The sequence below is a fragment of the Lissotriton vulgaris genome, chromosome 4_1 (genome assembly GCF_964263255.1).
Source record: "Lissotriton vulgaris chromosome 4_1, aLisVul1.2, whole genome shotgun sequence".
In the NCBI taxonomy this organism is placed as follows: Eukaryota; Metazoa; Chordata; class Amphibia; order Caudata; family Salamandridae; genus Lissotriton; species Lissotriton vulgaris.
The window spans coordinates 404,324,056-404,349,723 of record NC_141691.1 but is presented as its reverse complement, the minus strand read 5'-3'; the positions used below and the strand labels follow the sequence as shown (position 1 = coordinate 404,349,723).

Sequence of the window (25,668 nt, the reverse complement as noted above, 5' to 3'; positions counted from 1 at the left end):
GCGTAAAAAACGATGGCTAAAAATGTTTGTAAATTTTAAAGAACACGTTTGTCAATAACTGGGATGTTGTTCTGAAACAGCAGTGGGACAGAGGGGGGCTGGCTACCCCTGACCTGGAACTTTACTATTTGGCATCACAGCTACAGCATGCAATACCTTGGCTGGATACTGAATCCTCCTGGGAAAGGACCTTATTGGAAGGTACATTTTGGAACCAAAGGCTGGCAACCCTGCTCATGAAAAGAAGGGGCATGCCAGACTCGATCCCTCCTCTGATACGGCTAATGGCCAACGTCTGGGAGAGAACAGTTAAGACGGTAATCAGGAGGAAGCCCTGGGCACCAGAGGCCGATGCTTGGGAGATCCCGCAGTTTAGGACTATAGAGAAATGGGAAGAGGGAGGCTGCCTAATGTTGGCGGACCTATATCTGGAAGGCAGGTTTATAACATTCCAGAATGTGGTAGAGGAAGGAAATGGACAATTTCTGAAATATGCCAAAATAGCAGCCACAGCCAGGCAACTCTGGCCGACTTTTCCAGAGGCTACCACACATTCTTAAACACTGGTTACCATGATATCAATGGGAGGAGGGCATAAGTTGGTGATGCACCTCTACAGGCGCTGAGGGAAGATAGACCAGGCAAACCCCTAAAAATAGAGGAAAGGTGGCAGGAGATTATTGATCATTGTTTATCGCTGTCTGACTGGAGAAAACCCATGAGGGAGTTTGTAAAGAGTTCATAGGGGCTAGGTTTAAACTAATAAAATACAATATATTACATATCTTTCACCCAGTCGGCTGCACTCAATGAATGCATCAAGAGACCCCAACTGCCCTAGATGTGGGTTCGAACAAGCCAATTTTGAACACATGGTCTGGCAGTGTCCCCGTATACAAAACGACTGGGCAGATGTTTTAGAACTGCTTAATAGGGTGACTGGATGGAAGGTAACACCCAAAATAATGTGCCTTCTGGGACTGCTAACGGGCAACCCCAAGCGTAAAACGACCAGACTGTTTCTAGTATTGGGACTTAAAATAGCAAAAAGGCAAATCGCCATAGATTGGCAGTCCCCGCAGGGCCCGACTAATGAGAAATGGGAATTAGATCTTAAAGAATAGGCGTCCGCACAAGAAGATGAGCAAATGAGGAAAACCAGGCGTGATGAAACTCCCAGACGTATTATTGTCCTGGGAAACTATGATACAGGAACTGATAGCCACACCCCAGTCATCTCAACTAGACCCGACAGGGGTTGAGCAGCGGAATTCAAGGGTCCCCATAGAACTGGAGGGACAAACTGAGGTCACAGAAGTCGACTCCTGAGAAATAAAGACTGACATGTAAACACTTTCCAATAATGTAAAGAACTAAAGAGTTCCAAAAATGTAAAATGCCCACAGAACAGCTAATGATGTTTAAATTATTTTATTGTCATTTGTATTCATAAAAAATCTCTGTCAAAAGTGCGAAGTACAAAAATACATAGATCATTGAATGAGGACTGCATATAATTCATGTAACATCAGCCCAGGAACGAGAAGAATAAAAAGAGGTACATACATCACTCACTCATACTACCAAAAACATACTCACTCACAAACCATTCATATTGACTCAACCAGATACACCTGCTAATCAACCAGACAAAAAGAAGCGCCGACTTTTGTCTGTGCGGTGGACAGACCCGTGCGGTGTGGATGTGGAGATTCCCTTCTCCCTGCCGGCTAGGATCATGCTATCGTGCTATCTTTCCCCGACCCCGGCGGCCTCGTCTACATTTGTAGATTAGAGCTGTGAGGCGCCCTAGCGATCCGAAAACACGCCTGTTGCCTGATCCAAGTATCTATTGTGCAAATTTTATTTTTTGGATCGACGAACACCTGCACCTACTTCTCCCTGTTTAAGTAATCGAAATAATTGAAAAACCATTGGCTGTCTAATTCTTCTCTGACTATTCAGAATTCTCAGAAAGTCCCTTATGTATTCGACATTGAACACTCAATTTGGTAAGGCTGTCTGTTCATTTCCTTCGTTACAGCCTTCTGGGGACTTCTCGGCTTGATATGCTTTTGCCTGCCCAGAAATTCTGAACGGGAATTTTACTTGACTGACCCGGATACTTGGAACTCTGTGCCCTGTCTAAATTACTGTGATTAATTGCGCCCTGATGAAGGAATCCCATATTGTGGCACCATTCCGAAACGCGCGTTGCCGCTTCTTTTTGTCTGGTTGATTAGCGGGTGTATCTGGTTGAGTCAATATGAATGGTTTGTGAGTGAGTATGTTTGTGGTAGTATGCGTGAGTGATGTATGTACCTCTTTTTATTCTTCTCGTTCCTGGGCTGATGTTACATGAATTATATGCAGTCCTCATTCAATGATCTATGTATTTTTGTACTTCGCACTTTTGACAGAGATTTTTATGAATACAAATGACAATAAAATAATTTAAACATCATTAGCTGTTCTGTGGGCATTTTGCATTTTACATGTTTGGAACTCTTTAGTTCTTTACATTATTGGGAACTGCCCTTTCATGTTGCTCTAATTAATTACTTCCCTGGTGGGTTGCTCCCCTTATCCTCTTTAGGTTCAGGGTCCCTCTTATGTTCTTTAATCTGATATGTAAACACACCTAACACTGGAATAAAGAGGTTGGTTGTGGGGGGGAAAGGGGGCAGGGTATTTATTTCTTTGCAGTTGGGAACATGAGAAAATGTTGAATTGTTTGTATATTAGGCCAATGATCATACTGTATATGTTGAAATGTGATACAGAATATCTGATTTACAACCAGAAAACGAATGTTACGTTATGTGGTAAAACAAAGAAATTTCAACAAAACAAACCTGGATGTTGTGCTGTGAATGCCCCACATATCAACCCTCGCCCCGTTTACCGAACAAATGATTCAAATGAAAAAAACAAACGCATCCAGTCCTGCATTAAGACTATTGTTAGCAACATCTGTTGAAGACCTCAAACTTTATCTAGAGGCATCAGTTTACAATTCCCTTCTTATTAAAAGTCCCATAGGTTGTTAGTACACACATCGAGTTCCCAGACCTTACTAAATCTGTTCAATTTTTCTTGCCGGTACACAAGAGGCACTGGATAAGCTCTCACCGTGAGCAGACTCTGTTCATAAAAACAAAGAAACACTTGGATGCTGCAGGTCCTAGTTGCAGTGTTTGTTTGTGTTTCTATTTGTGATTCTGGATTGATCATAATCACATTGTCAAATGCATTCATGTATTGATGACTGATTTACGACTAAGTTAAATGATTGGAGTTTGTATCTATGCTAAACTGCTTCTAACCATTTATGGTTTGCAAATCTACCGCTCTCAGTCTTGTGTGTGGGGCCAAATGCGCTTCATGGGTTTTAAATGTATCTGATTTATTGTGTCACGCCCTAGACTGGGGCTAAAGGTCCATCCGCTTGAGTGCAGCTTGTAATTGTGTTGGTTCCAGAAATCTGCACAGTACAAATCTGCTACAGCAGTATGCTTTAAAAAAAAACCTGAAAAGAAACATCAAATAATATCATCTCAACTAAGTGGAATACGTCACAGTTCACAAGTTGCTTGGGGATACCTTACATGGTCATGCAAATATCAGCATTCTTAAAATGAGCTTTGGCAGGCAGGCAGGCTTGATGCCTAATCACTGCTTAGCTGTATTTCAATGCTCTCTGAGTAGCATTTCAAGTTGCTTGAATGAATGACACTTGGAGCTGAAGGGAAGGCCAATCATTTGCATCTTCCTTACAATAGATGCCCTTTTGAACCTCCTGTTCCTACAGCTAAAACAAGCTTGGCTTAGGGGTTCTACAAAGTTTGAAAGCAGTGGACTTGCACCCCAGGAGCTGTGAAACTGTGTTGAGAGCAGAGAAGAAAGATAAAGGGCTTAGCTGAATCTCTGTTTCAGATCAGGATGCTGTGATAGCCACCAGTATCAAAGGGAAGACAGCACAGAGTGCTACAGACTGCTTTGAGGAGAATTGCAGGTAGAGTTTTAATGTTAATTGGTTGGCAATGTTCACTGCATAGCAAATTATACAGATGGAGACAAAGATGTTAAAATACAAAGAAAAAAACAATACTGAATCTACAGGGAAAAAGCTAGTAACCATGTGTGAACTAGATGACATATGTCTTCATTTCTTTCAGTCTTCTGGACACTGATTAAGTGAAACTACAAGAATCAATTGTAAGTAAAGGATCAATTTGACCACACAGTGCCTTACCATTGCCAACACCCAATCTCACTCCTCCCAGGAAGTCATTGCTTGATAAGGGCTCACGGTCCCATACAGTTAGTTCCAGGCAGATATTCTGAAGGTCCTCTGGCTTCACACCGTTGTAGACAAATGTGTGGTTGTAGTTGGGATTCAGTGTCTTTTTCACAACTGGAGTCTTGCGCTTTGTTGCTTTGCTTTTACTAGGCATCAGATATCTGATGAAGGGACAGTGTGATAAGTTTAGGGTGAAATAAAACCAGAGAAATGTTCCACTGTCATAGTACATTCTACTCCTAGTAGCCTATTACATTCACTAACCCACACATTTTACATCTATTCAACCCAGAAACTATGCAGAGCACGAGCTAAAAACCTACACAAACTGCATGTTTATTTCTAGAAGGGCAACAATGAAGTATGTGATAGCAGATTTCGGATTCCCTTTTATCCCACGTATTTATATTCTGGGAGAATTTGGTGGGAGAACTGTTCATGGACCAATGGGAAGGTACCCACTCGCCTACTAAGTAATATGTTTGGCTAGACAACTCTGATCTTTGGCATGGAAGGTGGCTGAGAGTGCTATAATGAATAGGGTTACCTAAAAACAGAAAGTAAGAATAAATCCCAGACTCTTGGCTTAGCTTTCAAACTAAAGGCCTTACTAAAAAGTGCGTCATATGGAAATAAGATGGTGATAGAACAGTTTCATGGAAGGATTGTCAGTGTGGGTGTTCAAAGCAAAGACGTCTGTTACGCAAAAGAAAAATAAATAAGTTCTAGTTTTGCACATACATTGTGTTGGTAAACACAGTCTTTCGCAATTTTAGAATAATTAAGAGATGTACCACTGAGAAAGTCATAAACCACCATAATGTTCAAGCTCAACACAAGGATTCAGTTTTTTAAGTATATAAAATAGCAAATCTAGCATATAAATTCTATTCTATTCTATTGTACATAATACCCAAATATATCCACTCTACAACCATGCCTGCTGTATATATATCCTCATACTTAAGACTAGCATGGTGAAAAGGCAAATGAATTGAGTGTCTCCTCAATCACTTAATTTTTCACTTTTTAACAAGCTTACCCCTTGACAAAACTGTCTGATGTTCCTCCTGATTTGACAGCAGTCAGGTTTCTTGCTTCTTTGATCCAGACTTGGAGCTCGCCACCTGTGTCTCCTTTACCTGTAAAAACACATTATCAATACTAACGTCATGGAAAAGTGGGTAATACTGTGTACTGTCCATGCCACACGAATAAGACTCAATTTCTCTCCCATTAGTAGTAATACTATTCCTTCAATGCAAAGCATCAGTCAGTCTTTCATAATGCTGCTGACATAGTTATTTCAAGATGTAGGCTACACTTCACTCAGTCAATGGACTGCGCTCCTGTAAAATCCAGTACAAGCAAGAAACAATTTAAGATCTTGCACCAGGTTTACAACGGAAGGAGAAGACAGGGCTCAAAATATTGCCAACACTCGTCTTAATGTTATATACCACACGGCCAAAGAGGTCTCAGGACACTCCTCAATATCTTGGACTACTCCATTTGTGTCTTGAGGATATTCTCTAAATATTTTCTCAAAAAAAGGCAAATGTCCACCCACTATTAAGGAAGCAGCTCTAGTCTGAAGGCTTCGAGTGACCTGTGTGTGTTGGTCCAAAACAATGATATATTATGGGATTAGAGGAGCACTCACCCTATTTATTCTTCTTAGTTAACTTAAGTAAATTCAAACTTATTCTTCAAAGCGTGCAGCTAGGGTAGCACGTCTGCCCTAACACGTGCTGAACTTTTGAAAATCTTATCTTAAGTGTGAATGACACTTAACCTTAGCGCACTGTTGCTCAAGCGCTAGACGCGCTCCAAATTAAACATACACTCTTTTTTGCTGTTTCAAAATTATTTTTAGTTTTCCAAAGCATAAAAATAAACACAATTTGTTCTCATTGTATAACAAACGCAATATACAATATTCAACAATACATCAAAATCAATTTCTTTTCATCTCTGTTTGCCCGTGTGCCCAATGCATTTCGAGCTGTAGGCAGCTCTTCGTCGGGGGCCTGTAAATAAATGATGCAGAAAGCAATACTGTCACTCAACAGTCTAAGAAGCACAAGAAATAAAAATAATCAAGCTCCAGAAAAAGACAAAAAAAACCCTTCACCATCACCTGGGTGCATTTGTGGAAAACGCTGTAAAAAACCACTTACTCCAGTCGCGCTCCTCAAGAGCTAAATCCTTCTGTAAACACAAAAACCAAAAATGTGCTCTCAACTAAAGTTTCTACCAGAGTAGCAAAACAGATTCTAACTAACACTGTTCAGTACAGTAGGCTGAAGCAACAGGTTACCTTATCTTCAAGTCAGTAAATCAAAAGATGCTGACTGCTCCGAGTTGAAGTGTTCTCCTGCAAGAAGTAACAAGGAAACGCCGTATATGTAAAACGGGCGTTTAACTGACCCTGACTGATGTAACTGACACCGCTGCAATCACGCAGCTCGCTCACCTCGATAACTCCCTTGAACTTCTCTCAAAACTCCTCTCTTCGGCAAACCTCACGCATACTTCACTCGACTCGGCAGTGGATGGGGAACCACAGCCCTTGCCGGTACTAAACTACGAAACTGATTCAACAACATAAAAGACGGACTAGCGTCTAAAACTCTAAACGCCGAACCGCGCCATCTTGGAATGGTGGAAATTGCACAATCGAACAAAAACTTCAAGAGAAGGCAAATCAAAAGGTGAAAAATGAAAGGGTGAAAAATGAAACATGAAGGATTTTAGTTGAGTGCTGGGAAGGTGATTCAAACCAAAGAACAATGTGCTTCATAATATTATGAACAGATGCAGTATGACAATGATAATTACAAGCAGCATACTATGGTACATAAACAAAGTCAAAAGGACTTATAAAAAACATGAGAAATCTATTTTTTCATTGAGTCCTTTAGGTTCTTGTGTCAGTAAAAATTTAATCCAGTGAATCTCACGTTGTAGGAGGGATCTGGTAAGATCAACCCCCTCATATGATTTAACTACCTCTAGGATGGAATACCTTATCTGAGCGATGCTGTGGTTATTCTCATTCCAATGTCTGGCTAAATTACTTTTGGTGTTTTTGTTCCTGATAGTACTTTTATGTTCTGAAATTCTGGTTTTTAGTTTCCTTTCTGTTTTGCCTGTATAAATTTTGCCACACGGGCATTTGATGTAATAAATCACATTAGTTGTGTTACAATCTCCATTGTAGTGTAATTTTATTTCTTTGCCAGTTTGCGGATGATTCAGTATGTTTCCTACAATAACATTGGAACAGTGTACACAATTCTGACACTTCTTCATGCCTCTGTTGATTTCTTCAATTGCCCTGATAGGGGTCATGAGTAACTCTTTCAAATTTTTAGAGCGCTTGTAAGCGAAAATGGGTGTGTTGTTAAAAATTCCCTTGAAATCAACTTCATTCCTCAAAAGAGTCCAGTGTTTGTTTATTATGGTTTTTAATTTGTTTGATGATGTAGAATATTTGGATACGAACACTTGTCTATCCTGAAGTCTCTTAGGTTTTTGAGTGAGTAAATTCTCTCTACTGCAAACTTTAATGCGGTCTTCAGCTTTCTTCAGTACTTCTTCCGGATATCCTCTATCTTTGTAGCGTTGGTGTTGCAAGTCAAGATTCTTTTTGCATTCATCTTCTTCTGAACAAATCCTCTTGATTCTCATGTACTGAGATACTGGGAGGTTATCCTTCAGGTGTTGAGTGTGGAAACTTTGATATAGGAGTGAATTGTTGACATCTGTTTGTTTTCTGTATATGGTGGTAACAATTTGTTGTTCATCAATTTTGACTAGTACATCCAAGAAAGGAAGTTCTTTTTCACTTATGGCATGCGTGAATTCAATGTGTTCAGAGCATGAGTTTAGCCTCTCTATCTCTGATTCCAAGTTTTGTCTGGTTCCTGACCATATCAGGAAAATGTCATCGATGAACCTCCTGTATAGAGTTGCATGATCGTTCCAATTTTTGTTGTTGTATATATGATCCGCCTCGAATTTTGCCATAAAGGTATTGGCATATGCCGGGGCCCCGGCAAATCCCATGGATGTTCCATGTTGTTGAAGGAAAAAATCAGAAGACCATTTAAAGTAGCTGTGATGTAAACAAAAATGTAGTAACTCCAAGATAAACACTTTGTTAGCTCTTACAGCATTCTGTTGTAGCAAAGCCCATTCTACGGCTTCCAACCCGGCGAGGTGGGGAATTGAAGTGTACAATGACTTGACGTCAATAGTACACAAAAGTATGGAGTTTGTTGTTTTGACATTTTTAAGCGTCACAAGAAAATCATTGGTATCTTTAATGTACGATGACCATCTTTGAACGAATGGTTGTAGGAATGTATCGATGTACTGACCGAGTGGTTCAAAAATGGTGCCACACCCGGTCACAATCGGACGCATGGGGGGGTCTAAAAGGTTTTTATGCACCTTGGGGAGCATATAGAGTGATGGTTTCCTGGGATTAGTCACGGTTAGAAATTGTTTAGTAGTAGCAGATATGTGCCCTTGATCAAAAGCTTTAGTTAGGATTTCAGTGAGTGTTTGTTGAAGTTCAACTGTGGGATCTCTATCCAGTTTCAGATAGGTCATAGCATCTTCCACATGTTCATTCACTTTTCTGAGGTACATGGTCTTGTCCATAACTACTATGGCGCCTCCTTTATCAGCCTTCTGTATATGAATATTAGGATTTTCTTGAAGACCTTTTATGATGGACCTGTCATAAATCGAGATGTTTTTCCTTTTTGACTTCTTCAGATTCATGTTTTCCATTTCATTAAGAACAGAATTTTCAAAGGCATCCAAGATCTTATGGCTCACTGGGGCTTGAAATTTAGATTTCGGCTTGAACTCAAGGAGTTCAGGTTCTTCTTTCGCCGTTTGTTCCGGTACCACATTCGTGAAGAAATGTCTTAGTTTAAGGACCCTCATGAATTTAAAAAATGCAATCTCATTTTCCAAGTTGTTGGTGTCGTATGTTGGAACGAATCCTAGCCCTTTATTCAATATTCTCATTTCATCCTTTGTCAATTCTATCTGTGAGATATTTAAGACCAAGTTCACCTCGTGCTTCTTGTTCGGACTCCTTCTCCCTCCTCTCCTTGTTTTGATTGCTTTTTCGGTTGTTTCCCTGGAGGTTGGCTTGTGTCCACTACCTGGGATAAAAAAGGCTGACTTGTGGAGATGGATTTGGTAGCTTCAGTTGTTGTTTGTCCAGTGCTTGTTTCCGCAATTTGGGTTTGAGCTGCCGGCCGGTTTGTACTCAGTTCACTATCAGAAACTAGACTTTCTTCTGAAGTCACGACAGTCTTTTTCCTCTGGAATGATCTTCGCTGGGCATAAACTTCCGCCCACGTATACACTTCATTTAATTTATAGTCCAGTGTATCACGTTTAAATTTCCTCAGTTTACCCTCTTGAAGCTCCTTCTGGTATCTTTCTAGCTTGGTGTTTAGTTCCTCCAATGATTTGTCCCAATCTGTTTTATCCATCCGTGATTCCAAATTATGTTTTATTTCGTCGATTTCATTTGATAATTCATGAATGACTTTTGCCAGCTCTTCTATCAATAACAAGATTAAGTCAAGTGAACACTTGTTTAGGATTGAAAACCATTTTTCCATAAACTCCTTATTGAGGTGAAATCTGTGCAACATCGGTTTTATGGACATCCTTAGACCACGTGGGATCCTCTTGACTCTGTGGTACTGTACCAAGGTAGATGCGTGTAACTTCTGATTTACTTCTCGTTTTGCGAGAAATTCAAGTTGTTTTAGTTGTTGCATAATAGTATTGCCTTGCGCATTTGATGATTTGACTTCCTGAATTAAGGTGTAAATACTGTCTGCTTGTTCTGAAGTATAGGCTAATGTTTTCGCCCTGTTATCTGTCATGCTTGAGATTTGGTCATAAGCCATGGTGCTCACTCCGTGTAGACAGATACTCAAAATGATATATTATGGGATTAGAGGAGCACTCACCCTATTTATTCTTCTTAGTTAACTTAAGTAAATTCAAACTTATTCTTCAAAGCGTGCAGCTAGGGTAGCACGTCTGCCCTAACACGTGCTGAACTTTTGAAAATCTTATCTTAAGTGTGAATGACACTTAACCTTAGCGCACTGTTGCTCAAGCGCTAGACGCGCTCCAAATTAAACATACACTCTTTTTTGCTGTTTCAAAATTATTTTTAGTTTTCCAAAGCATAAAAATAAACACAATTTGTTCTCATTGTATAACAAACGCAATATACAATATTCAACATTCAACAATACATCAAAATCAATTTCTTTTCATCTCTGTTTGCCCGTGTGCCCAATGCATTTCGAGCTGTAGGCAGCTCTTCGTCGGGGGCCTGTAAATAAATGATGCAGAAAGCAATACTGTCACTCAACAGTCTAAGAAGCACAAGAAATAAAAATAATCAAGCTCCAGAAAAAGACAAAAAAAACCCTTCACCATCACCTGGGTGCATTTGTGGAAAACGCTGTAAAAAACCACTTACTCCAGTCGCGCTCCTCAAGAGCTAAATCCTTCTGTAAACACAAAAACCAAAAATGTGCTCTCAACTAAAGTTTCTACCAGAGTAGCAAAACAGATTCTAACTAACACTGTTCAGTACAGTAGGCTGAAGCAACAGGTTACCTTATCTTCAAGTCAGTAAATCAAAAGATGCTGACTGCTCCGAGTTGAAGTGTTCTCCTGCAAGAAGTAACAAGGAAACGCCGTATATGTAAAACGGGCGTTTAACTGACCCTGACTGATGTAACTGACACCGCTGCAATCACGCAGCTCGCTCACCTCGATAACTCCCTTGAACTTCTCTCAAAACTCCTCTCTTCGGCAAACCTCACGCATACTTCACTCGACTCGGCAGTGGATGGGGAACCACAGCCCTTGCCGGTACTAAACTACGAAACTGATTCAACAACATAAAAGACGGACTAGCGTCTAAAACTCTAAACGCCGAACCGCGCCATCTTGGAATGGTGGAAATTGCACAATCGAACAAAAACTTCAAGAGAAGGCAAATCAAAAGGTGAAAAATGAAAGGGTGAAAAATGAAACATGAAGGATTTTAGTTGAGTGCTGGGAAGGTGATTCAAACCAAAGAACAATGTGCTTCATAATATTATTCATTGGTCCAAAACAACACCTATTATAAAAATGTTATCTCTTGTTCGGTGCTCCAGAAGGCTATTGGTCCACTCTATATAAGCAACATGAGGCATTTAAAGCCAGAATAAAGATTAAGAAGCTCGTTTGCTGTACACTTTCTCTTTATCATGTATCCCTTGAACTCATAAAGTAGGACATCACATTTACTGATTATAAATTTAGGTCTCAGACTAATTCTTAAACATTGCTGAGAGTCTATCCTTCAAATTGAGTTACATTTTATTTTTCAAACTCTCGGAACCCAGGGTAAAACATTCTCTCTTTATTTTCTGCAGTCACAAGATCAGCCTATATATTGAATACATTGAAGTGTTTTCTCTCAGACTCATATAAAGGGTTGCATAGGAAATTAAAGAAACCTACAGAGGAGTACAATAAAGATGGTCTGCTGATCCTTTATTCCGTAAGTACTTCTGATATTTGCATTACTGATCTAGCCTGTTCGCATGGCAAATAAACTTTTGGGAACTATTAATGATGTGTAGTGCCACTTCATTTTGCAAATAGTGATTTTAATTTAGCGTGTTCCTGATCTTTCAGCAACAAAGCATAGTAGGGTACTACACCAAAGCACTTTTCATACAACCATTCTCCATTGCACATCCCTAATATTTCATGCTATTCAAATTAAAATGCCTTTTAGACTGTTAATTGTTTTTCAAGCTAAATAATGTATTATAGGACACAGGTTAAGTGTGAATCAATATGGCTTACTTGTTGCTTTACTACTTTTTTCCATTTTTCAGATGCATAGTCCTTTGTGTCTATTTTTCCTGTGTGTAAGCATTAGTCTGAGACTGGTTTAGAATGTATTTTACCTATAATCATATCAGAGTTCATTTAGGCTCCTGTGCAATTGCATGTTCTATCTAAGTTCCTGTACAAAACGAAACCAACAAATCAATCTCGTGCTCTACAGAAGTATTTTTAGGATATGCTTCAATTGCATTTATATATTTCCTCATGGTTGTGCTGTCTTTTGCCCAGTGCTTATACTTTACAATACCTTCCCAAATCTTATGAGACTCTTACATAGTCTCATCCCATCTCACCACAGGGCTTGTTTGTTTTGATATCCCTTCCTAATAATGTTTAGGTGCAGTGCCCGATCTGTGTAATCATGTCTTGTATTGACTATTTTTGCATTGCATACTTTACCCAGTAAAGGTAACTTAGTACACTCCTCCGGCTGCTCTTTACTTGCATGTTAATGTGGTGCTTTCCGTCGTGTTGCTAACATGTATGTTTTATCATATACAGAGTGATTGACTTAGCATGTAGCTTTAAGCAGACAAGACCACCAGGATTGAAGCAAACTAAGAAAGGGAGTCGTGGCCACCTCTTTGGACCATTTACCAAATGTCTCTAGGAATTTGGAATGACCTGAAGCTTAGCATAAAGACATTAGGGTAAAATCATACAAAGAGTTCCCATAGTCCAATTGATGGCTGTTCCAGCAAGCATGTTTCCTTTTCTGGGGAGTAGGACAAAACAAAATATTTTGGTAATTTCATGCAAAAGAATAAAGGAGTGATAGTTAAGATCTGAGGACCTAGAGAGATGAACCCTCATCTTAAAATTCAGAGTTTTCATAGTTTATGTTGGTTTAGGAAATCTCTTTCGTTCTTGTGGCCAGAAGGCATCCCTTCAGAGCTCCCCCCTGTCCTGAACAGCCATCCCCTTACCTCTGTCTCAAAATGTATCTTGAGACAATGGATGCCCATCCAGTCCTCTACTTCCAATGAGCAAAGTGGCTAGTTATTAGTGGAGCAATATTGATTTGTATACAGCTGGAAGACAGTCTGGTTACTGCCTGCGTACATATAGAAGCAAAAGCCATGGGATCTGACCAGGAGAGGCAGAAGCTCAACACTGATGATGAAAAGGCTCTGAAATGATGATGATTCTAGGAGAACTCCACTAGTGAGTTATTTCATTTGAGCAGCCATTTGTAACATGCTTTTTAAAAAAAATAACGAAACCACAACTACTTCCAAGCCTAGTTTGATGAAGGTAATGCAAAAGGATGGTCAAATGTTTGTGTCAAGAATGTGTGATAACATGATCCATCATGAGTGCACTGTCATCAGAAGATCATCAGGTACCACCAGAAGCACAGATTTGGTGCTCCACTGGGGGCAGAAGTAAACTTTGGATTCATCAAAAAAGCTGTTCCACACATTATGATTTCTAGGGTGAGAAGCAACAAAAGCTTCCAGGATTTCAGACAGATTCAGAAGTACAGTAATGGGACAGTAACTGACTAGAACCACAGTACAGCTTTTTTTTTTAATGATCACCATTACATGATGTAAAGGGTCTCATTGTAATACTCTGCATCCAAGATTTTCAGAGTAAATGGAATAGAGGCTGCTTTCAGTAGGAAAAAGGAAAAAGAATGGATTAGTTCTAGGTCTAATGGTGATTCAGGTTGAAGGGCCTTAAATAAAATGCATTGGTGATTTCACCATTTAGCATATTGTCGTTCTTCGAGAATAATTAGGTGATGAGAAAATATTTAATCAGAATAGTTCTGTCATTAGAATAATCTTATAATTTAGGAGAAATCAGTACTTTCTGCAAATTATGGGAAGTGATTAACAGGTATCATATATACACAAAGAGGAACCGTCAGAAACCAACTACGGATAGAACTTTTCTTTGTATGCCAAGGGCCCCCGAATCCTAGCTCCCCATTCTTTTCTGAGGACTGGTGGGAAAACAATGTCTCAACTTTTCTTATATTTGATCTTCCCCTTAGTCCGTTCTGTGTATTTACATACCCCAAGTGTAATGTTCATTACTTGTGACTATTTCTCATACAATGGATTGCAAAACTACTACTCATGCTATTGATCGGGGCATCTGATTAAGATCAACATTTGATTAAGAACCAATACAATTTGCAGGTGAAAAAACAGTCTTCATGTTATGACCAAATAATGATGATTGCATTACCAATTCATTTTACCTGGCCTTTTTACACATAACACAACTCACAATGTTTATCTTATATCTAATATTCAAGTCATCCATTCTAAAACCACTGTAGAAAGATGTTACAATTCACACTGGAAGCAGAGTTTGAACACCCTCTAGTCCACTAACCTCCAAGCCCAATATATTTGGTTTTATTTTTTATTTACTTTTACATTTCTACTGCAGTGTTCTCAGTATCATCACTGTACTATTCAAGTTCTTACCTTCTGCTTGTGTTCATTTGCCAAAATATCCAGTGCACATAAGCATCCACTTTTGTGCGCACCATAATACTATTTATTACTTATTTTAAAATCAAATATTTGAGCTGTTTGCTCTAGCATCTCTGGTGATACCAACTCTACTCATCATTTCAAATGAACAAATAGTTCTTCCTCTTGACTGGGTCCAGAGAGGAATAATGTTTTAACTGCACTTTAGAGGATGATTCAAGATGCCTTCCCATAACCTCTCCTTCTTTGGTTATCCTTCACATTATCAATGTCATAATAATTGTGAATTCTAATCTTCAGAACGTTTTGGACTATAATACTGTGAAGTAGGTTAACTAATCTAGATTCTTTATTGTTCCTAGATAATCAATATTAGTTCAATTTACAGTTGTTGTACTTTATCACCTTCAGTGCTCATGACGGCTCCCGGCCGTCATGAGTTACAGTACACGTGTGCTCATCATGACCAGGAGCCGTCAGAAGATTGCCGCTCTGCCCATGTGCTGTTAATTACCGTGTGGGAGAATTAATCAGTGGGTGGAGTTCCGACGGCTCCCTGCCATCATGAGCACACGCCCACTGTGATTTATAACGACCGGGAGCCATCATAAGTACCTGAATGCCACACCCAATCACGCCCCCATCGCACCGCGGCGAAATTTGTGCCGCGACGAAGGGGTTAAAAATCCCTTCTGCCATTAAAGAATCCAATTGACTTGTCATGTTCTCAGAATTTCTCTGAACAAGTACATATTAATGATTATGTTCTCCGGTACACCTCAGGTCCTGTTGTCGGGCTGAAAAATTTTATAATGTTCTTTTAATGATCCATCCTATCAATTTTTATGCCTTGGGTAAAAATCTTAAATTTCAATTTGTTTACTTTCTTTACTTGAATACGCTTTTTTCGGTTTCTTTGTAATTACGTAGGGCCTGATTAGGATTATGGCTTATCCAATGGATCGCTGTACCCACAGTGGAGACCGCCGCACTGGCAGTCTGACAGCCCTATTACAAATTGCCAAAGGTCTAAAATCACCGTTAATGAGATCTATAAATCCTTTAATGAGAGATTAGCAGTTCTCGATTTATTTTGTTTATGTTTTCCTTTCTGCCATTGTCTTATTCCTAGAGGCCTGAGGTTTCACTAATTTCATCTTTTGTACAGATGTGAGCGCTGATTTTGACATCAACAAAATTCAGTACTTAAATACTGCCCAAAAAAGTTGCGTTAAATTAAGTAGTCCAAGAATTTTTAAGAGCGAAACAAACTTATGGTCATGCTCAATATAATCGTATGTGTAGGTGCTACGTGTGTAACAGGTGTGATGGCGAAGAGCACATGTGAAAAAAAGTGTGCAGCCTGGGTTAGATATTATTTGGTCCTCAGTCATTTTGTTCAGGGACAGTCCAAAGTCACACATTGTTGACGTTTCGACCTCGGAGTAATTTACGCAGGGTAATCATCACGGATGATCAGTGACATTCAACAAATAAAACGTTCTAATCTTAATGAAGGTGTGTGGAATGTTGAGTAATGAACGATCAATGGATCCAATACCTAAAAGGAAAAGGAACAAGGAAGCCGAGCATGTCTGCTTCTGTCAAGAACCCAGCTTGAACTAGAAAAATAGAAGAAGACACTGACAACTTCTGTCTCATGCAATTTCCCCGAGGACATAAATGGCTTGTGTTTTAGATGTAAACAGTAAACACTTCATGTGGGTCCACAACGTAAATTTTCTTTGCCACATGATAGACATGTTTTAAATAAAGACTTTCTCAATGCTGCCTCTGCCATACTTTGAAAAATGATTCTCTCTGTAAGAGCTGTCAGATAGGGTACCTATTCCTAATGTGTGGGAGAAATTCGACAGTTGGAAGAATCAGTGATAAAACAGCTGGAGGTAGGGCATTCTGATTGGCTAGAGTTTTGGTCATATAAGGATGAGGATGGGTTGAAGAAAATGCCTGTTAGTTAACAATGAAGTTATGTTTAAGTATGTACTGCTGTTGGAAAGTATACCGGGGGTTCCCAGTCTGATGATGGGGAATTATTCAAGCATGTGAATCAATGAAAGATCCAGTGCTGGAGCGCTAGTATCTCCAGGCTCTGCTTTCAACTCGTCGAAAATACTCGTACCCCATTTATTCTTACACCCGGTGGATACTAGACAGTTTACCTCAGACAAATTACATTCAGTGTACCTCATTACAGAGTTCAAACACTCAACTTTCCCAGAGGGTACGTGCAACAAGTGCACCGCTCTCATGTTGAAATCCTCCCACATCTTCTCAAAATTACTTAAAAAGACATGCAACACTCAAACTCTGCTTAAAAGCACAAATATTGTACGTTCTTACATGGGCATATTTTTGTAAAAATATTAATTTTCGCACATATATTAATTTTATTGAAGCTCTATCTTGAGTCCTGCCTAGCTTTTGTCACATTGAGTAATCCACAGCATATTAAGGAGACTGTGACTGGCTAGACACTCACATCAGTTTACACATCAGAAAGCAGGTAATACTTTAAATGGCCTGGCAGTTCCTAACTTTATAAGAACATGATTTTATTTACATGTACGGCAAGTATTCAACACTGAAAACAGAGGCATTCAAAACCAGAAGTGTCTACCTCTGAGGGTCTATAGTTTTGTTTCACAATTAACCATATAGTCGATGGAATCTTGTTTGGGCAACTAAGCTGTATGCCTCGATACAAACCTAAAGCCAGTGTGTAAATGTTTTAGCAAAGTTGCTCCAAAGGCTAATGTAACATTTTTAGTGGCTTTGGTGATTATGAGCACTGTGCCCGGTGCACCAGCTATGAAAGGCTAGAAGATCCTTCAAAGATGCTCAATGGATGGATGCACTGGTCATAGGAGCCCTCCTCCCTTTTTGGTAAGTAAATCTTCTTTTAGGGGTATTGTGGTAATCACAAAGGGATGAAGGGTGACTGTATCTTATCACTAGTGTCTGGGGGCTCGGTGGGTCCAGTCACTTAAAGGCCAGGTCTATTAGCCATTGGGTGGGGACAGGGACTGGAAGTGTGTTAGTTACCCTTTTATGTCCCTTTAGGGGTTGTGAGGTTGTATGGCCTGCATCTCAGAATCTACTGATCAAGGCACATCTTGTGTTGGTGGTGGTACCCACCGGACCAGGAAAGCCCATTGAGGGTAACATGGGGTCTAGTTTGCCCTAGATGTCTAGGAAGTCGAAGGGAATCTCAAACGTAGCTTCACTGGCAATATCTCCACAGCTGTAAGGGTTGGAAAAGATTTAACTGGTTCTGGAATACACAGGACATCCTCTAGATGATGAAACAGGGCTCTTATAGACCTAAACAGCAACATTCTGCAGGACAGCTTAAGAGATTAGTACAGCACTCCAGGGGCAAAAGAAGCATAGTTGCTTACCTTTCTCCAAGTTTGAAGGTGATTGAGCATTTCCTTAATCCAGATACCATCATGCTTGTTGTACTTCACCCGGACAAGTGGCTGGGGTAACCCATTGTCTTTGGGGCAGACTCTGTCTGTCGAGGCTGTCTCATACAGGTTCTTTCAAAAGATGGGCTTTGATAGATTGAGAAGAGGGTCACTCCACCTGGCAAGTGCACTCCACCTCTGCATCAAGCAGGAAGGCCTTCCTTGTCACATAGTTCCAGCAAGGCTGCTCCAAAACGACAGCCCAGACTTAAACCCAGTGGGAAGGGGACATGGTGACTATGGGAGCAGTCCTACTTTTGGTTGTTCAAGGTTTTCTCAGTTGGACTTGTGTGTAGAAATTTCAATAGGTGCCTCCACTTGTAACCCTGTTTTGTAGGCATCTTGTTGTTTAGGATTTAAACATTTTTATCTGTTTTCCATACAAAGCTTTCTGGTCTGAATTTTTACGAGTTTTTCATACAAAGCTTGTTGTTTTGGTGACTGACAGGTCTACATTCCTCATCTCGTTAACCTTGAGCAAGAGGATAGATGAGCTGAATGGACGCACCTTTGCAAACACTACACTACATTTTGTAAACACTCACTCTAACTAAAGTTTTTTTCAGATTTCCATATCATTCTTCCTTGCCACAGTCTTCCAGAATGCAACATACGATGCTGAACTCTGAAGAAACTGAATGTCAAACAGACTCTCGGGATTCATCTCTTAATCATAACTAATCTTTGAACAAAGTCTTCATCACCTATTGTGTGCTGTAATGCTTTTATTTCACTTTGGAATAGGCTTTGTATCATAGACTATTACATTATTAGGTGACTACATAACTGGACTACACATCCTCCCATAATCAAGATGAAGCCAGTGTTGCTGGCATTTCAGCCACAACTTCTGCGGATCATCATCTGTAGATCAGTCCTTTGCATACTGAGATAATATGTACTATACGTGCTGGGTATCGAGATCACCTTTCTTACTTCACCTCCTGGGCCTACTTCGCCCATCAATCACAAACCATAAACGTAACTAAGCAAAGAAAGTGCTGTGGCCACAGTACCAACACCAAACTGCGCGGCTCGGAGTCTGTGGTCCTGCCACACGGTGACAGGCTTTCCAGTGGCGGTAATAAAAGTGAATCAGGAAACTGCACAACCCACTCTCTTTGGAATTGTCCAGAGAGAAAAGAGACATCCACATTCCTAATCTTTTAACAGACTTATCCTACAGAGTGCCCCCTTGGATTGCTTACAAGAGAGGGAAAGAGATCCCTTGAGAGGCCGCCGTCAGGGGGCTCCTAACCCAACTGCTTCAGCAACCAGGAACCATGCCACTTAAATCAAAGGAATCCTGGCAGAGTACATGCTTCACAAAGATACCTTGCCATTTCTCCACGTATTACCATTAGGGAGGTCATGAGTCGGGTAAAAAAAAAACACAACAGTACAGTGTTTTAATGTAACAGGGTCATTCATAGAAGAGTCTGTAACTCCCACACGTGCATGCCCCTCCCACCCTGTTTACTAGTGGTGATGCATCGAGGTGCACAGCCTACTTACATTACAGTGTGGGGTCATGGAAGCCCACCTGAACACACTCACTAGCTAGCGAGACAACACATCCGTGACTGGCTGATTTCTTCATCCTAAAGCACACTAACGCCAGTGACTGCTCAGGTGATCATCACACGCAAAACATAGTGGCCTCTCTACAGGAAGTAAGCACGACTGGGAAATAGAACAAGCAACGGCAAAGCCAATAGGTCTCGCCTATGTAAGAGCTATTGGCTTTGTCAATATGTTATAGCACTGTTGTACACCAGTGAGGCTGCTGTTCAGCATGGCTAAAAGTTAGTAGGGTAAAGGAGAGTAGAGTGTCATAAAGTAGAGTAGATTGGAGTGTTATGGAATAGCTTAGAGTGGCATCCAGTAGAGTTGAGTGAAGTGGAGTGTCATGGAGTAGCATACAGTGTTGTGGAGGGAGTAGAGTGTCGAAGAATGGAGTGGCACAGAATGTCGTGGTGTAACACTTTGAAGTGGCGTAAAGGGCAATGCATAGAGAGAAGTGGCATATAGCAGAGTAGGCTGTCAGAGTGGAGTAGTGTGTCACAGAATGGAGTGAGGTAAAGTGGCATGGAGTGACAGAGGGGGTTGTGTAGAGCATTGTAAAGTTGAGTAATGTCGTAGAATGGCACAAAGTGGAGTAGAGTGCTGTATACTAGAGTGGAGTAGAGTTTAATGGAGTAGAGCATCACAGAGTGGAGTATCGTGGAGTGTAGTAGAGTGGCCTAGAGTAAAGTGCCATATAGAACAGAGTAGATTGGATTAGAAAGCATTGGTTTTGAGTAAAGTGGTGTAGAGTGCATTGTCGTAGAGCGGTGTAGAGTAGAGAGCAATGGGGTAGAGTAGAGCCGCGCAGAGTGGATTAGAGTGTTGTAGAAGGAAGGGACGTGGAGTGGTGCAGGGTAGAGTGCAGAGGTGTAGAGTGGCATAGAGTGCAGTGATGTACAGTTGAGTGGTGAAGTGGCATAGAGTGCACTTCTGCAGAGTAGAGTGCCAGAGTGCAGGGTCCTAGAGTTTGGAAGAGTAGAGTGGTTTATAGTAGAGGGGTACAGAGAGCAGTGACCTAGAGTACAGTGATGCAGAGTAGAATAGAGTGGGCGCAAAGTGCAATGACGTAGAGAGGAGTGGAGTGTCATGGAGTAGCATACAGTGCTGTGGAGGGAGTAGAGTGTTGTAGAGTTGAGTGGCATTGAGTGGAGCACAGTGTCCGAGTCAGGTAGAGTGGAGTGTCACAGAGTGTTGTGGAGTGTTGTAGCACAGATTGGAGTGGCAGAAAGGGTAATGCGTAGAATGGAGTAGAGTGTTGTAGAGTGTCGTACAGAAGAGTAGACTGTCAGAGCTCAGTGGAATAGAGTGGAGTATTGTGTACCCCAGGCTAGCATAGCAGAAAGTGGAAGATGGGGTTGTGTAGAGGGTTGTAGAGTTGAGTGGTGTTATGGAATGGAATGGCATAGAGTGGAGTAGAGTGCTGGAGACTGGAATGGCATAGAGTGGAGAAGTGGATCCGTGTACAGCATCAAAGAGTGGAGTATCAGACTGGAAAGGAGTAGAGTGAACTAGCATAAAGTACAGTGGCACAGTAGTTTGGCATATAGTGCAGTGTTTTTCGATACAATGGTGTAGAGTGGAGTGGTGAAGGGTAGAGTGCAGAGGTGTAGAGTGCCATTGAGTGCAGTGGCGTAGAGTTGAATGGTGTAGAGTAGAGTGCAGTCCTGCATAGTAGAGTGCAGGGTCACAGAGTGTTGCAGGGTTGTATAGTGTTGCAGGGTTGTATAGTGTTGCAGGGTCATATAGTGGTGCAGGGTCATATAGTGGTGCAGAAAGCTGTGACCTAGAATACAGTGGTGCAGAATAGAGTAGTGTAAAGTGCAGTGACAGCGTGCAATGGCATAGAGTAGAATGTTGTAGAGTGGCGTAAAGTGCAGTGGTGATAAAGTACTTGGGCAGAGATACAGTGGTGTTGGGTGTACAGTGAATTGGTATAGACTGCAGTGGTTTAGACTAGAGTGGCATAGCGTAGAGTGCAGTGACGGAGAGTGGTGCGGCATAAAGTGGCGTGGCGCAGAGTACATTTTTTGGAGTTGAGTGATACAGGGCAGAGTATAGTGGTGCAGGGTAGAGTGTATTGGCACAGTAGTGGTGTAATTCACAGTGGTGTGGAATAGAGTGGCAGTGAGTAGAGTGGCACAGCATTGACTGCAGTGGCAGAGAGTGGAGCAGTGCAGGGTGGAGTAGAGTGGCGTAAAGTGCAGTGGCATGAGTAGATTGTTTCAGAGTAGAGTGAAGTAGTGTGGAATGGAATGGTGCAGTGTGGTGTGGTATAAAATAGTGGCGTAGAATGAATTGGCGGAGAGAGCAGGGTTGCAGGATGGAAGAGCGTAGTGTAGAGTGCAGTGACAAGGAGTGCATTGGTGCATAGTAGTGTGGGGTAGAGTGCACTGGCATAGAGTAGAGTAGTGCAGAGTAGAGATACATATAGTGAAGTGAGGTAGAGTGCAGTGGTGCTCAGTAGATTAGAGTGGCATTGGGAGAGTGCAAAAGAGTGGCTTAGAGTGATGCTGAGTAGAGTGCAGTGGCATAGAGTAAAGTGGAGCAGAGTAGAGTGTCTAGAGTGAAGTGGCGTAAAGTTCAGTGGTGCAGAGTAGACTGACAGAGTGCAGTAGTGTAGAGGGTATTGGTGCAGTGGCAGAGAAAGCAACAGAGTGGTTTAGTCTGCAGTGGCAGAATAGATTGTTTCAGAGTGAAGTGGCACAGAGTGCAGTGGTATAGAGTGTCGTAGAATACAGTGGTGTAGAGTAGGGTGGAGTAGAGTGCAGTTGTGTAAATTTCAGTGGTGGATTGTGGAGTGCAGTGCACAGAGCAAAGTGGCACAGAGTTCAGTGGTGTAGAGCAGAATAGAGTGGCACACAGTTGAGTGACACCAAAGAACGGTGTGACGTAGAGTGCAGTGATGTAGAGTGATTTGGAGCATAGAAGATTGGCGTAGAGTGCATTGGTTTTCAAAAATGTGGCGTAGAGTGCAGTGGCGTAAAGTGGAGGGGCTCAGAGTGGAGTGGCGTAGAGGGGAGTAGAGTGCAGTGGCAAAGAGTGCAGTAGTGCATATTAGAGTAGTGTGGGGTAGAACGCATTGGTGGAGTGGTGTGGTGTAGAAAGGGTTGTGGGGAGTGGTGCAGAGTATAGTGGAGTGCGGTAACGTGGACTATGTATGGTATGGCAGTGTACTACCATTACAGACAGCACATCTCCAATTGAAATAAACATTACATTTGCACTCACATACAGTTTTACGGATAATAGTATACAGAGCACAAACGATAATGTGTGGAAATGCTATCACCCAATGTATCGAATTGATCATCAGCACAGTTAATTTACAGACATTTAAATGTGGTGTGCTAGAAAACAAATAACATCTGTACAGACTTCCTCAAGCAGCACCCACTAGCCGCCATCATTGTCACATAAATCTCTCACTTTGAAGTTAGAGAAAGAAAAATAAATAGCAAGCTTCCTGGAAGACATAGCCTGACATTTGATCTCGGTCTCTGTAATCACAGCTAATGTGACAAGACCAGAACAAGATTTAAAGAGCTGTTTACAGAAATCGAGTTTGTGGAAGAAATATGGTAAACGGGCAATGCGAGGGACGAATTACAGCTGGACAACCTACCACAAAGCCAATGGTAAGCAATGGGCAGAATGTATTCCTAGGTCAACTTTCTGAATGTCCCCAAGATGTCTTTAGCAAACCAGACAGCGGAACTGTCTGGTCGGCTGCAACCTAAAAATGTGTACCAGTCTGTACACGTCTTTTCTGCTTTTTTCTTCTGCTAACCTTACCACTTGGTCCAATTGACGCACAAGTGCCTTAAAGAGATCGCACGACACATGGCACGGCAAACATAGTCTTTATTTAAAAAGACCACCTTCAATTGTAAATCAAGACCCAAAAGGTAAAATGGCAGACGGTGGAGCAGAACAAAGCATGCAAGCTTCCATATCTTTAAGGCTGCTGGATCCAAAGACAATAACAGGAGACAGCCTTTCCGAAAGGTGCGACAAGAAGATTATACCTTGGGTGTTCATTTGGGGATCTGTTTTAGCCAGCACTAGATCATCATCTTATTTCAAGCAAGAATACTCACCCTTCCGCCTATCAGCAGAGCCGTTGGATTTTGGTGGAATATATTTCAGAGAGACGACTAGATCACCCTTACTGGGTGCCCCATCACCTACATCCGCAGCTCCCTAAATTATAATACACAAATAGTGGAAAATAAAGAGGTTCATGCAAGTGAAAAATACTTCACAGAACAGAGGCATGAGTAGAGAAAAAGTAAAGAACAACTAATTAATTGGTGCTTTCTAGCATCTACCCTACCAGAACTATAAACAGGTCTGTTCAACATGTTATAACATGACATCGCTAATGACTGAACACACTCTTAAATTATTCAAATAGTTAAGTTGGTGACATTTTCAGTTATTAGACATTGCTGGATATTTTCTTTTTCACTTTTGTTGCATTAAAATACACATCAGAAAAACGTGTAAACTTTATGTATTCAGCACGGTTTTACTGGATGGAAAAAGGGACTTACTTGTAACAATAGTCATGTAGTTTGAGGTCATTCGTGCAAGTGCTGTGTGTTATTCCGCCGACATGTGGCTGGTCTTGAAAAAACATCTAACAATGTTTTTGTTTCCACTATAAATGATGTAGATTCTAAAATTATAATGCTCAGTGACGTAATCATCACCTTTAGATGTAATTTTATGGTAATTTCTGAAGGACGATGTTAAGTGTACGTAATTGAATATTACACAATGCAAACCTTAGTATTCGCAGTATTTTTCGCATGGAAGGATGGAGGGTAATGAAAATATAGAATGGACCCAAGTAACAAAACTTTGCATTATCTATAAAAAAAAACAGTAATCCATTCACGGGCACAAGTCAGAAGTGCAAGTAGTTGCAAACAAAACGGTCTGTAGCATCATGTCATGCATGCCCCCATATTCAGTGAATGTGTGAATGAAAGATCTGCCTTGCATACACCGGCTAAAAAGGTCCAATGAATGCAAGGAAGTGCAAATGCTACTTACCAGTATGCATCTGTTCTTGGCATGTAGGGCTGCTGACATTCATATCTGTGCATAGATCGCCGCCTAGTGTTGGGTCCGGATGATTGCACATTGTTGTCCTGGAAGAGTCTTCGAAGTATCACGAGATAGGTGGCTCCTCCCCTGGACTACAGTGCGCATAGGCATCGCCTCCATCCCCAGATTGTTTTTAGCCATTGGCAGAGATGGAGTGAAGTATGTGAGTGATGACCATGCTATGAGCATATATATATATGAATACTGCAGCTGCTACAGGCGCCGGGGAGGAGGGCGGGCGATATGAATGTCAGCAGCCCTACATGCCAAGAACAGATGCATACTGGTAAGTAGCATTTGCAGTTCGAGGCATGTGGGCTGCTGAATTCATATCTGTGCATAGAATACATAGCAGTCCCTCCATTAGCGGCGGCCGCCCGTGTCAGCTGCAGCAGTTTGGAAAAGTGTCTTGAGAACAGCCTGCCCTACAGCTGCCTGCTGTTTGGAGTGCACGTCTACACAGTAATGTTTAGTGAAAGTATGTGTGGTAGGCCATGTGGCTGCTCTACAAATATCTTCTAAGGGAATGTTACCTAGGAAAGCCATAGAGGCCCCCAACTTCCTGGTGGAGTGGGCTCTTGGTGGGATAGTGAGAGTGCGTTTAGCTTTAGCGTAACAGATTTGAATGCACTTCACGATCCACCTAGCGATCCCAGCTTTGGAGATAGCGTTTCCCTTGTGGTGTGTGGCAAAAGCAACGAAAAGCTGCTTGGTTTTGCGAAAATCTTTTGTCCTGTCCACGTAGTACATCAAGGCTCTTTTAACGTCAAGGGTG

The 25,668-nt window shown here is 41.2% G+C and overlaps 1 protein-coding gene across 3 annotated transcripts in view; it reads right to left on the bottom strand.

The window, feature by feature from the left end:
* Positions 1-25,668, bottom strand: part of SYTL4 (synaptotagmin like 4) — a 640,358-nt gene that overhangs the window by 2,546 nt on the left and 612,144 nt on the right. For all 3 annotated transcript variants that reach the window (XM_086918791.1, XM_086918790.1, XM_086918792.1), the window contains 3 exons: positions 23,879-23,981; positions 5,346-5,445; positions 4,256-4,464 (listed from right to left, as the gene is read on the bottom strand). In XM_086918791.1, the coding sequence (XP_086774917.1) occupies positions 4,256-4,464; positions 5,346-5,445; positions 23,879-23,981 (412 nt within the window). The remainder of the gene's footprint in view (positions 1-4,255; positions 4,465-5,345; positions 5,446-23,878; positions 23,982-25,668) is intronic.